At 45.0% G+C, this 14367-nt stretch overlaps 1 protein-coding gene across 1 annotated transcript in view; it reads right to left on the bottom strand.

The window, feature by feature from the left end:
* The window catches only part of CDS1 (CDP-diacylglycerol synthase 1), a 28069-nt gene extending 18447 nt beyond the window's left edge, over nucleotides 1–9622 (bottom strand). Inside the window, exons 1-2 of the mRNA XM_056489847.1 lie at nucleotides 9320–9622; nucleotides 1633–1760 (exon numbers count right to left, since the gene is read on the bottom strand). Of these exons, the coding sequence (XP_056345822.1) occupies nucleotides 1633–1760; nucleotides 9320–9418 (227 nt within the window). The 5' untranslated portion in view covers nucleotides 9419–9622. The remainder of the gene's footprint in view (nucleotides 1–1632; nucleotides 1761–9319) is intronic.
* Nucleotides 9623–14367: the final 4745 nt, after the last annotated feature.

The raw sequence follows: 14367 nt of genomic DNA, 5'->3' as shown, positions 1-14367 counted from the left end.
AGCAGCAGCTTGGCCCTGGTGGCATATCCATAGTGAGCAAGCCTTCTCCAGAAGAACTCAGCTTCCTTTATGAGTAATGCTAAAATACCACACAGTATCTTGGGGGTGTTGGCCAGCACAGCACAGGAAAGACAACTTCAGTAAGACAGGAAGCTCCAGAATTCAGAAAGCCACCTGGCAAGGTTATTGTATCCTAACTCTTTGCTAGAAAGTTATAGATACTATTTCTTTTAAAGGTCAAATAGAAGGAATATCCATATTTCCATATTTATACCGTGCAACCCACTCATGTTGCACATGATGACAATGGCTCTGCTGGGACTGCTGGTTGCTGAACTGAACAACTCTAGCATTCATAAAGCACCAAGAATTTAATTTTTCACTCAAAGCACCCTTTGTACAACTTTGTGCAAACACTCCAATAAAGAATTTCAAGCATATAAAACAGGAAAGGTTTCACCTGCACCTCTTAGTTGCAGGCTTTGAGGTATCACCATGCCCTTTGGAACAAGTTTGATTTGGAGGCTAAGACTTCCACATTCAACAACAGATCTCTGAAAAATACCCTCCTTGCACTGTGATGGCAATGGAGAATATCCCATTCTCCTCACAGCTGGTGCAGTTTAGAAACAGGCTTTTTAAAACCTGAAACATTACATCTGCTTATAGCTCACGGATATAACAAACAGACAACAGATTAGAAAATTCAAAAAAAGCTTATTTCACAGTGCTGTTGGAGATATCTGCTGGAGACCAAAGTTTTACAAGGATTTGAAAGGTTTTAATTATAGTCTGGATTAGAGATCCTTCTTTTGACTCTTGCAAGATGTAAGTTGATTCTAAAATACACACTGTATATTGCTTGATTTGTTATACTGAGCACAACATATATATGATACCCATATTCATTTTAGTAGGTAGTTTTTGGCATCTATCACCTAAATGCTCTTTCATTGCATTAGAGAAAAAAAAAACATAATGCAGCTTGGTTGCCCCACAAGGATTTGGCTGATCAGGTGTTATAAAGGGACTGCATAAAAAATTATACATCCCCCCCACATTTGTTGGCCATCAAGCTCCTGGAAGGCTGGAGGTAGAAACCTAAGTTTGAAAAGAAAGCAGGAAAAAAAACAAGTGTTGTTTTAAAAAGTATGGATGTATCAGTTATGATGTATTTCACTCTACAGCAAATCATTTAGAAGTGGAAATGCCACAAAAATCTTGAGAATTTACACATCTTTTCATTCATAAACCAATCTTCCTCTCAGTCTTGAGGGTAGGAAATCAGTTTATTACAACCTCAGAAATTACAGAAATAACCATTCTGTAATTCAAATTCTTTGCCCATGTTATTGCAATGCTTAGACTCAGTAGATGCTTATGTAAACTGTGTTTACTTAGAAAAGCATGCAATGGATAAATACAGGTGTATGCAAAAAATATTCCAGTGAAGGGATTATCAAAGCATAAATAAATCAATAATATCCAGCAACAACTTATCCTTGAAGTTTTCACATCTACCATATGAAACTTAAACCTGCAGCACAATTTGTAAGACTTAAAACTGCAGTATAATCTATATGAATCTCAGCCACCAGCTGTTAAATTTGAGAGGTCTTTGTTTCACTTTACCTGGCAGACAAGCCTGACAAAGCCCTCTTGAGGATTTCTGGAGTGCTGTCTGTTGGTGGAGGAGCATCAGGAATATCTGAATCACTTCTAAGGTCCAACTCATGAAGTCTTTCTTCCAAATCCACTTCCTATCACAAAAAGATAAACAAAACTATCAGAAAACTCAATACAAAATGAAAGATAACGAGCTATTTTGTCAGAAAAGAATATTCTGAGTCAAATATTACTTTAGGAACTGATAATACTTGCATTATCTTCTAAAATACATCAGTGGTGTACTAGAGAAACTATAAATGTTGTAGGAGATGAATGTATGCCAGTAAATATTTATAGGAAGGCCTGTACTTGTATATTGTGACATTACCTGCTGTAGTCAAGAAACTCCCCACTCTAGGCATTTCTTTTTCATGGATATATGTTTCTAGAAATACTACAGCTGACATAGAGTGCTGGAGTTAGCCAGAAATCCCCAAGCCTCTAACACACTCATCTTCATCTCAAACTACCCTTCTCTGGAATATGGGGAAGGCTTAATGCCACATTAAGAAGAAAAAAAAGGAAATATAATGCATGAAAAAACAGTCCCTTTATACAACAAGAAGAGGTTGCTGGCAGTTTTATATATGGCAGGGCTTGAAAAGAACAATCCAAAACCAAACTGTGAAGTGACCAAGTGTCCCACAGACACAGTATTACTCAAAATAATTTAGTGTATGGCTGCAGCACTATGATTCTTCCTTCAGTATTCACTGGGGACTGCTAGGGAAGACATCATCTAGACAGACTGTGTGTCTAAGCTGAATTCAAAACAGAAATTTTGGTGACAATGTACAAATTGTCTCCATCTCTCAGAGCACACTGTCAGGACTGTTTTTCCCTCAGTTGAAGCCAACACTAAGGGTGACTTCACTTGTTCTGAAGTTGCACACACCACAGCTCCAGGGAGCTGGAAAGCTGCACTCAGCCCTGGCACAGCAGTAATGCAGAGAGCAATCTCTAGCTCAGTGTCTGGCTCTCCTGAGACCTGAACTTCCTCCTGACCTCCCTGACTCGCCTCACCTTCTTACAATCTCAGACAGCTTCCAGCCTGCCCTGCTGCCTCAAGTTCACCAGCTCTTAACACTTCTGGGGACTGTTAAGTAACTGTGCTTTAAAACTTTCATCTCCACTGCTACATGCTATTTCTCCATCTCCCTCTCTTTCCAGCTTCCTCATCTGAGTTCTTTCCCCTTTATTTCCATTCCCCTCTATTTCCATCAATTAGAAACTTCTGCTTTTCTTTACTACTTTTCCTTAACAACATTTTATTCTTCCCTTGTTCTGAGTATTTTTTGCCACGTTTTCTAAGCCAGCAGAGGTATATCCCCTCTTTCCTCCCCACTCCAAGACACCACAGAATTTAGGTGTGTGGTTAGTTACTCTGTTATAATCTATGGCCTTTTCCCTGCAGCTGCACTGCTGTAACCTCTGTCCCAGTGCAAACAGCTCGAGGCAGCAGATAAGGTTTTCCAAAGCTGGCTGCCCAAAGCCAAGGGCTGAGCCCAGCCTTGGGGCTGGGCAGAGGTGCCACGGAGGGGCAGGGGCAGGAGCTGACCAGGGTGCTGCAGCAGCCTCCAGCCTCGGACCCTGCCAGGCTCTCCAGGGACGCTGATCCCAGGGAAAACAACATCCTTTCCACTTGGTGCTTGTGACCTTTTAGAACCCGAGACAGGAGCTGCTCTGTGCACATGCACAAGGCAAGTGGGGACATCCTCTCTCTCAAGTTAAGCCTGGGTTTTTCTCATTCACTTCCACACACATGCCCAAGATTAAATCCTCAATTTTACACCATTTACTTCTTACAAAAAGGTGATCAATGCTTCCCCAGACCTTGAAACCCCACAGCTGAATAATTACTAGGCAGACTCTGCCTATAACTAATACAAGTAACAAGAGCAAATTAGCCGTGGTCCAGACTTCACAAAGTCTATAGAACACCTGAAAAAGCACATAAATAAAAAATTACCACGCTCACAACCTTGCTATTCAGAGATGCTTCCCACAGTGCTGTACCACAGGCTAGGAAATCAACTGTAGATGAACTGGGGGCATCACAGCTCTTTCCCAAAGCCATGTGGCAGCTCCTGTGACCTGCTCTGGAGTGCAGCAAGCTGTCTGCACAGCCCTAGCAGACACTGCCCGCTGCACAGATGACGGGCAGTAATCCTGGCCCTAAGACCATGACTTAGCGTCTTTAATATTAATCCCTGCTTGCAGATGGCAGAGATGCCCTCTCTTCTAAGCACTCAGAACTAAGAATATCCCCCAAACTTTTTTATTCCACTTTGGTGTTGCGGAAAACGATTGTGTTTAAACATTTTTTTTTTAAATCATACTTAGTTTTGTCCCTCTGTCAATTATAAGCATCTCATTATCAACAATATTTTAAATTTGCTACTTCTACTATCTGAATTCACAAATGCACAGCTTTCTTCAAAGTATCTAACCAGCCTGAAGAAGAGTCTGTCTTTATCTGATAAGATTTTCAGTAGCTCATGGGAGCTTGGCTGGTGCAACCTGCAAGTTGCTTAGAACTTGGTGCATTTTTTTTCACCTTATATTTTTAAAATAACCAGTGGGAATCAACACCTCAACTATCTTCAACTTCTCTGGCAACATACCTCAAAAATTACCATGAATGCTTTATTTTCCAGTTAACTGCTATCTCAGCCACAACAATTTCCTGAATAAGGCATTTAATCTGTAAAGTCAGGAGTCAAAGAGGACATTGCTCACTAAAAGCTAGTTAATTGTCTTCTACATCATTAAGTGCTTAAAACTCCATCACTGGGGGACAAGACTTTCTTGCTAATAATTTTTTAAATTATTTTACATGATTGATCACAAACAAACCAGTTTATAGCCACAAACAACAACATTAGGGAAGGAAACAGTAAGTTAATCACTATAAAAAGCACTCAAAAAAAAAAAAAAAAAAAAAAAAAAAAGCCTTGCTACTGCAGCTTGACCTTGTAGAAGCAGTTTTGGAGTTGAGTACAAACCCAAGCAGCCCTTCCTTCTGCTCTTCAGATTTGAGATGTGGCCAAGCTTAGTACACAGAAAGATCAAGGACCTGTGAAGGTCCGTGGGAAATGCTGTGGGTTTCACACTGTGAGCAGGTATTTATGAGGTTTTCAAAGGTTAATTGAAACCAGCACAGGTTGTACTGTCCTGAGTGCCTAGGAAACCCTTCAACCCCAACTCCAAATCAAGTGTTTTATCCAAGGTGTTTGGATTTTTCCCTAGAGTTTTCAAACTGCAGGTGACAGAACTGTTTATACACAGAGAGCGTGCCACTCCTTGATGGGTGTGCTCAAATCACACCCAAAGTGTCTGTAATGAGTAGATGGCTTAAGTTTGGTTTTCTCAAAAGACAAGATTTTCATCCTTGTACTAAATCTTCTGTACAAGACCACAAATACTTGGCCATGCAAAGGGGGATACTCAGCCAGTCAAGAGCTTGAGCCTCCACACCAGGAATTCAGAACACGTGACATCTTGCCATAAATTGAGCTTCCATGTGGACTTCTGCTCACTGACTATTTTGCAACAGCTCACAAAATACAGCCATGTGTCATGGAGAAAAAAAACCAGACATCTCAATTTGAAAGGCCCCACATTTCTGAATTGCTGTTTTGCACCACACACCCTCCACTACAATTAATACATGCCAAGCAAACCACGCACCAGAATTATTCTGGTTACAAAGGCACTTGCAATGCTCCTCTTGCACAGCATTTTTCCAGGACACCATAAGGAACTCCTAAGTAGACAGCAAATATGTTCTTTGAGAATGCAGCATCTGAAGAAATTCAGCCATTGCCCAGCAATTTATTCAAAAAAGTTAATGAGCAAAAGAACTGATAAAATTTAGTTATTGCTATTTTATAAGTCTAAGTGTTATTTGAAGTAAGTTTTCTCCTCCATCTTTGATCTCTCTGCAGTCTCTCTCACAAGTTTCATACTAAAGTCAATAGTTCAGTTAGAACACATTGTAAAGTATTTAATTAGGTGTACCTTGATACCTTCTTCTGAAGCCAAGATATCAAAGTATCAGAAGATCCTGAATAATGAAACCTTTTTTTTCCAAGCTATTAAAGCCTGACAGATGCAGAAACACAGGTGAGAGACCTGCACATACTGAATCAATGACTGGAAACTACAGACCCTTTGCTCTCTGCATTAGTACTAATTCACCACCACTTCCAAGAAAACAGAGGCTGGAAATACTCTGCCCTTATTATTATTACCATGCTTGTAGCAGAAAGCACAGAGATCAGACTTCTCTGTGAAAATTAAACTGATCCATTTTCAGGGTATTCCAAGAGAAGGAACCCAATGAAGTAACTAAGTGATCCATGGCAGACCCACAGATCCACAACAGGCTACACCTCAGTTAGGAATTTCATTTATCTCCCAGCAGGTGTGTGAGGTTTTGGACATCAAAGATCCAAGTGCCAAACTGAGCTTCACAGGTCTGAGCAACTTAACTGGCAATTGATTCCCTGGAAGGGCTGTCCAATGGAATAAAAACAGCTTTTTCAACATCACAAGAGAAGCAGCATTCACTGATTCCAAGCTGGTTGTAGTTACAAATAATTAACAGCCAGCAATGCAATATAATCACATTTTCTCCCCCCTGTCTACTCTGACAACAGTAGAAAGAGAAATAACTGTATGATTTCTTCCAGGATACACTAATTTTTTTGGAAGATTTGAAAGCACTGTCTCTTGCTTTTTAGCAAAGACTGCAAACAATTGAAATTTTAAAAGAATCATGAACACATGCAGATCAGCCTGTAAATCTTTAATTGATTTATACATATTAAGTATCTGAATGCCAAGTCATTCCTCTTTCTCCCAAGGCTCACAGAGGATTTATGAAGGCACTTTGACCAGACATTCTTAGGAAAAGAACAGCCAGAGCAAGCAGCAGGAAGTAAGAAAGTGACAACAAAAAAATTACTCCTTCATGCCACAGGACAATACAAAGAAAACAACAAACTTGTGAAATTGCAGGGCTCTACAAAGGGCATGTTCACAGCAATTTTGCAGAATGTCACCAGCTCAACAATCAAGAAAAGTACCAGACAGCACACTGAAAACAGGGCTCAAAGTAGAAAAACCTTCAGATGTATTTAGTGTTTCTGGAGTTCTGCAACAAACATAGAGGGCTTCTCTACTTGGGCAAAGAAAGGGTGTATGTTGCCTATATATGTCTAGAATGCTTGGTTTGGGCCAACTACAGCAGAAGCAGAATGAAGCACATGTGATCCAAAAACCAAGCTTCCTCCTTCATTACAAGTGATGAAGAGGGGGATGTTTCTCAGCTGCATTCTAGAAAGCAGTACAAACCCACTGCATCATGGCTGTCCTGAGTACTCATCAGCCAAAGAACCAGTTTTGAGTCCAAATACAGGATTACCACACCAAAAAGGTCATCTTAAAATAGCCAGAGGAAAATAAAAGTATCCACTTGTGAAGCCCAGGGAAGAGATAGAGCAGTGATACCCATCTAGGAAGCTGTATAGTGTGACACCTGTGAATCCTGATGACCAGATGCTGCTCATCAAATCACCTACAGCAGGCATTACGTGTGTGCTCATACTCAAAACAGAGTCCCAAACTGTGACCCACTGATTGAAACCTCAGTACAAAATACTGGTTTATCTCTACAGTTACCAAGGGCACTAAAGCCAGCTTAATATGTAAAACCAATCCTTACTGCCACTGCCATGACAAGGGTCACCAGTGCTGAGCACATTGCAGATGGGTTAAACAACTCCTGTGGGAACAGGGAGGGTCCCACAAATAATCCATGAGAAAGTCTCTTGTGCAGTGAAAAGGTTTCCTTATCTGTTGTTTAAGTGAACACAAATGTATGCACATTGAAACCCATCTCTTGTAACCAGCCTCCTGGCTGCTCATCATCTGAAATGGGATGAAACACCAGGCTGTGCAGAAGATTGAGTGAAAACACAGTAGGCCTGAAAGTAAGAACAGCATTTTCTTCTCTGAAAGTCACACAGGTAAACCAAGATTAGGGGGACCTTTTGGAGTTCTAGGTAGCACAGGTTTTGAATTGCAAGAATTCTTTGAAGGCAGCTCACTGCACACCACAGAAATAAAGTTACTCTGCAAAATAAAGTAAAGCAGAGTAACTCCACAGAAAAACAGCTTTTGGAGCACACTGTGATGAGAAATTATGTTTAAAAGATAATTCTCATCTACAGAGAAATACTGTGCACAGCTTTAGTCTAAACAGTACCTTATGTGATCACAGCTCTCAATGCAGCACAGCCCTACAAATTTGCAAGTTCATTGGCTTTGAGTTAAAGCAGCTATAGCATGGAATAAAAAGACTAGAGTTTCACTTTCCAGTTCCTTGCCACAATGCCTAAGGCAGACTACACACTCTGCAACATTGACATCCATGCAAGTTTAAGCAGTTACTGATTCAAGTAAAAAGACAAGAATTGCTACCTCAATTTAGCAACCAGAAAGCTTTTTTTTTAAACTTTAATTCCAGTTACCCAAATGAGCCCTTCTCTTTCATTTCATTCAGACAATTAGCAACTGTGATGTGGTGATGTGCTTAGCTTTTATAGAGATAAGCCTTAACTCCACAGCAAACAAAAGAACAGCACTGTGGCTATTTTGCCACTGTAATGAACCTGATGCATAGACTTAGTATTTCAAAAACCTCTTGCCTTAGCAGAAATGTCATACTGTAAGTCCTTTCCAGGCCAGAGGTGAATGCCTATCACTTAACAGGCCATAAAGCAGAAAGAGTTGCTGGGGAAATGCTGACACAGCCTTTAAATGGAGCAGATCACTGTTCTGAGTTAGTTTCAGTGCTACTGGACTGGCCCAACCACACTGAAGCGTGCTCTTTGCCAGTTTCAGCTGGAATAGAGTTAATTTTCTTCCTAGTAGCTGCTACACTGCTGTGTTTTGGATTTAGCAGGAGGATGATGTTGATAACACGCTGATGTGTTGGCTTCGCTGAGCACTGCTCAGCTCAAGTCAAGGACTTTTCTGTTTGCCGTGCTGTGCCAGTGAGGAGGTGCACAAGAAGCCGGGAGGGACACGCCAGAGCAGCTGATGTGACCCGGCCAAAGGCTCTCCTGGGGGTGTTGGCTGAGAAAGGCTGATTGCTGCTTGTTGGCCAGGTGGTGAAGCAATTGTGTTCTGCACCTCTCGCACTTCCTTGGGTTTTATCGCCTTTTTGTAATTTCCCTTTTCATTAATATTACTATTTCATTATTTCGTTCAGTTACGAAACTGTTCTTATCAAACCAGCGGGTCTGACCTTTTTTCCCGGCTCTCCTCCCCATCCCACCGGGCAAGGGGCAGCGAGGGATGGTGCCCAGCAGCCGGCTGGGGTTCCAGCGCGCCAGCCGCTCCCTGTCAGGAGCTGAGACACGCCACGCAGCTACGGCGCTGAGCTTTCGCTGCGGGCCCGGAGAGAGCCGCTCCCATTTCGGTCTCGCCACGGGGGAATAGCAGCGGGGTGAAACACGCGTGGGCCCACAACCCCTCGCTCGGCACCTGGCCCTCTCTCGGCTCCCGCCACCCGGGAGGGTCCCTGGTGCGGGGCACGCAGCGCTGCCCCCCTGCCCCAAAAGCCGGCCCTGCCCGTCCTCACCTTGTCGCTACCCGCCTCCGCCGCCTCCTCCTCCTCCTCCTCCTCCTCTTCCTCGTCCTCCTGCTCGGCAGCCGCCCTCCGCCGCCGCCGCGCCGACATCGCTCCGCGGAGCGCAGCGCCCGCCGGGCAGCGGGGCCGCGATCCGCTCGGGGAGGGCAGGGCAGGGCAGGGCGCGGAGGCCGCGCCGCGGAGCCCGCCCGCCGCCTCTGCTTCCTCCTCCTCCTCCTCCTCCTCCCGCTGGGAGCCCGGCGCTGTCCCCACCACCGCGGAGGCGGCGCTCCGCCTGCGGCAGCTCGGGGGCGCGGCCGGACCCGGAGCCCCGGGAGCGGAGCAGCGGCCGGGGCGGAGCGGGCGGGCGGTGTCGCCCAGGTGCGCCCGGCGCTCCGCCCCCGCCGCCGGTACCGCCCCGGGGGCGGGCAGAGCCCGGCCGGGCCCGCGGGGCTCCCGGCGCTCCCGGTCAGGCGAGTCCGGTCCGCCCGAGGCCGGGCGGTGCGGCGGTGGGCCCCCGCAAAGCCCCGCAGCCCGCCGGTGCGATCCCCAGGGAGCCTGGGACAAGCATCCCCAGGCAGCCCTGGTGTCAGCGGGCATCGCTGGGTACCACCGTAAGGTGCTTTGCTTCCTTCTGGGATGCTCATGCCCACCTGCTCTATGCCCCTTTATAAAGGCGGGTGCCGTGCTTGGCTCGTCCCTGCCCCACCGTGCCATGTGCTCCGCCGAGTGTGGTGCCACCAGCCTGCACAGAAAGGAGACACTCCTGCCTAGGAGCTCCCAGCCGAGAAAAGCGCTCTGCAAAGCTACACGGGCTGAATTCCTGCAGCGCCCTGTGTCGGTGCTTGTGCCGCTCCACCATGTTTGCATGGCCACAGCTGCTGCCTGCATTCCCATAAAGTCACCAGCCTGGATGTCACCTCGATGTCCACACACTGCCTCACTGTGTCTGCAAACACAGGGCCAGCACCTCTGGCGAGCCACTCCTGCTGTCATTCACATTATCCATATGCTGACTGGCTTCACCAAGCTTGATTGGTTTTCTTTCTTTTTTTTTCCTTTTAGTTTTGTTACATAAACACGATTATTATTATGTCCCTCCAAAAGTATGCTTGGCATGTTTTTAATGTAAACGCCATGGTTCAGAACTGATGCTGTGGGTGGACATGGATTATGACATTAGTAAAACAATTCCAGTCCTGCTGCCAGGAAGTGTGGACACCCCAGTATTCTGGACAAACAGCCATTTATATGGAAGATTTTAGCTGTGCACTGCTGATGGTGTCAGGGGCTAGTATGTCTGCAGCATCCCCCAAAAAGCTGCAAAAACATGGTGTGCTAAAAGAAGGGCTGGTCCAGCACAAGGCAAAGCAGAGACCAAAGCCAGGCCAGAAAGGTCACAGAAGCACAGTTCTGGCATTGTGTCCCTTATGGACAAAGGTGGAAGCAGCAGCCCACTGCAGGTCAGTGATATGGCCAGGCCTCTCCAACAGTTTGGTCTTGCTAAGTATAATTTTGATGTATTTCTCCATAAGGGAAATATTATGGGGTAAATTGAGTTGGAAAATTCAGCTCTCCTTACTCTGAATATGAGAGGGTGGGAAACAGATCCCCAGCAGGTCAGAAACCTAAACCATATAGGGTAAGCAGAGGGGACCCCAAAGAATCATAAGGCATCCTTTCTACTCTCTCCTTTTTCAGTTGTTCCTCCTATTGAGTTTTCTCTTGTGAGTGTCCCTCCAGCAAAGATATCAGAAGAAACCAGTTTCCCTTATTTCAAGTGCAAGATGTGCATTTACTCTGTTGGCCCTGGAAATGGGGGGAGCTCTCTGGGGGAAAGCATAAACATTTATTTTCCCTGTGCAGAGAGAATAAGAAGTGGTTTGTCTGGTCCCCACAGCTCTGGCAGCCATGGTTGCTGCAGTGTGTGGGGCAGATATCCAGGCTGTTTCCCCCAGCATGCAGGTCCCTCACATTGGTCAGTGGCCTGGATTGGGGTGGACACCAACTGGCTTACTTTCACCATGGAGCAGCTGGGTCTAGCTGAAGAAGTTCATGCCTTGTTACAGCCCTTTCTGGTAAACCTGGAGTGAAAAATATAGGGCTAGATTTCTTTTGTCACAAAGAAAGCCTTTTGTGGTCGATGAGGCAGAGATTATGCTTCAATACCTGCATAAAGATCATTAGGCAGAAATTTACATCTCATCTATGAGAAGAACAAGAACATTCATTTCTTCTACATCTGTGCTCCATCCCTAACCTAAACAGTGAAGGGGAAAAGAATTTGTTTAGAAAAGCTCAGAGGAAAAAAGAAATTTGTTTAGCAAATGGTGTGTTGGAAAAAAAGTAGCAATAATGTCAAAGATGGAAAAGGTGAAGTACTCGATGTATATTTATGAGGAGAGACAAGGCAAATTCAAGATGAGTCAGTGCACAGCAAGCAATGAACAACTGGTGACAGTGGGGTGAGGAGTGAACAATCTACTGGGCAGGGCCACAGGGAGAGAGAAAATTAAAAACAAGGACCAGGCCCCGGCGGGATCAGGCAGGAATCCAGCCCTAGCTTCACTCCTCTCTCCCAGCTGGTGTTCCTGCTCCTGCCATGCACCTTCTCACCCACAGAGTGCTTGGAAATGCGAGGAGGGGCAGCAAAACCACTCCAAGCCTCTCCATCTCAGAGGAAAGAGGCAAGGGGCTCCCAGAAGAGCTGTGGGGCAGGGGGTTTAGGGATGAAGCAGATCGTGGGAGTGTGGTTGTCCCACACTCAGCTGCAGCACCTTGCAGCCATGGGAGCCCAGTACCCGGTTAGACTGGTTGGATGGGAATTTTCCAAGTCAACACCCTGTTACTCAGGTTCCTTTGGGGCAAGTAACTACACTGGCTGGAATGTAACATCACTTCTCCAAATGTTGTGACCGCACATGGTTTCACAATGTGTGGCAGAAACTTCCATGTGCTCCCAGGACAGAGGGATTAATTAGCATGTCAGCTGACAACTCTCCTGATATTCAAATATGGTCACCTCTCCTGAATGGATTTCAGTGTCTTGATGTGTGAGACCTCAGAGGTTTCTGCTGCTCTGTCTTGTCTTGTATTCCCACATGAATTTAGTGGTTCAAAGATGCCAGTAAACAACCCAAACATCATCTACCTACTCAACATTATGTGCAGCAAAGCAAAGCAAAGCCCTGCACTCCCCCATCTCCCCAAGTGAGGACACATCTCCTGCCCCAGATCTGCTGCCCCTGCCCTGCACTCTGGTTATCCAGAGCAGGCAGATCTGCCTCTCCTGCTGCCGGCTGAGCCCGGAGCTGCCTCTGCTCTGTGCCTCGACCTACGTACAAAAGGAGGAGTTTTCTGCAGGCAGACGCAAAACCAGAGCCCTGACATTAAAAGAGTTATATAAGCCCTTACACAAGCTGCATCCAGCCTCCTGGAAAGGCATGGAGCTGCTGCTGTCTCCACTGAGCAGCACGGCGAAGAGGCAGAGCGGAGCAGCAGAAGGAAATGGAAGGAACTTGTTCCCTGTCTGCTCAGAGCCTGGGGAACAGAAAGTATCTGGCTCAAAACGTGTTGGAAAGAATGGCACATCTGCAGTTGTAACACTGAGGATCCCTATTGCCAGCAGTCTCGGAAACAGAAGTGGTTTGTGGGGTTTGGGGTTTCTTTTTAATGGATTCCCACTAATGCACAGAAGTGAGACAAGTGGAAAATGTCAATACCTACTGGTCAGCACAGATAGCAATGTCAGCCTTGTCAGCAACACTTCACAAACCTCTTAAATAATAGCAATTATGAACAATATTGTAATGTGCCTCATTCAATCAATTTATATAATCTTTTTGCATCCCTAAATCATTTTAAAGAGGATAACTCTAAGTCAGAAAGAAGCAAGAGGAAACAGCGATACAGCAGCCTCAATCAGGCTGTATGATTGTTCTCCAAAGCACAAGGCTAGCTATTAACACCCTGTGGTCCCCTGATGAAACCAGGAGCTGCAAAACACTGCCTGGTGCTGCCTTGAGACAGTGCACGAGAGCTCAGGTGTTCAGGATAAGCTTAAAGCTGAAATTCCAGGTCAGAAGCTCGTTATTACACAACTTGTGCACTCTGGGATGAGTCCTCCTCCAGCTCTAGGTGCTAGACTCAGATGCTAGAAAAAGGGAAAGCTGCACTGAAATATGGTGTTGTGAGTCAATAAAGAAGCTGGTTTTTTTCCCTTTAAATGAATACAGCATGAGCTCTAATACTGTCTAACTGGGTTTAACAGGGGTCAAAAGTCAGTAATACTTTGCCAAGGCATCCTGAAGAGAGCATACATATCTATATTTTAGTAATTTAAATCCACTGACACCACTGAATTGTTCTTTTGTGTTTAGTTAATATGTCATGTAATCTGTTTACATTTGCTAGTCTGGCATGAAAACCTTGTAGTCTGTGGCGTTTGTGGTCTATATTTGCTTATTAGTTGTACATTTGAACTTTTTAAAATAGGCCACTTGTATGCCAGAAAAAACAAAGCAACAAAACAAACTGACCTCATTATTTCCAAGTTATGCACCAAAGTCTGAGGAACATAATCTAGTGACCGCTGTGAAAGCTCTGGCAGCAGAAACCTTTGCCCTAGGCAGCTGTCACCTTCTGTTTGGTCCAAGTGACTGAGTATTGCACAGCTACTGAGTTATTCTCATTCCTTTATTCCTACCATAATCCCAGGGATGCTGATACTTTTTTCAAAAAAACTCCCCAACAAAACAGAGTTCATGAGTGGTGGGCGCTTGGCAAGCTGCTGCTGTTTTTGCATTAGACATGAAATTAATTCTTGAGCTTGTTGAGGCTGTCTGAACATGCCATGAAATTGCAACACATCTTCCTTGTGCAATCACACATGCACTATATGTTATATTATCCATGAAGATCCTTTCCTTTCATACAAGCCTCCCTTTGGAATACCACACTTACAACTCTTCTTTTTGCAAGGAGCTGTGGGCACAGAAGGAGGTGGAGACAAGCCTGATGAGGAAACAGACTTGCTAGCGGAAAGGACTCTACATTTACAG

This window comes from Oenanthe melanoleuca, chromosome 4, assembly GCF_029582105.1.
Source record: "Oenanthe melanoleuca isolate GR-GAL-2019-014 chromosome 4, OMel1.0, whole genome shotgun sequence".
In the NCBI taxonomy this organism is placed as follows: domain Eukaryota; kingdom Metazoa; phylum Chordata; class Aves; order Passeriformes; family Muscicapidae; genus Oenanthe; species Oenanthe melanoleuca.
This window is presented reverse-complemented; position numbering and strand designations above follow the sequence as displayed.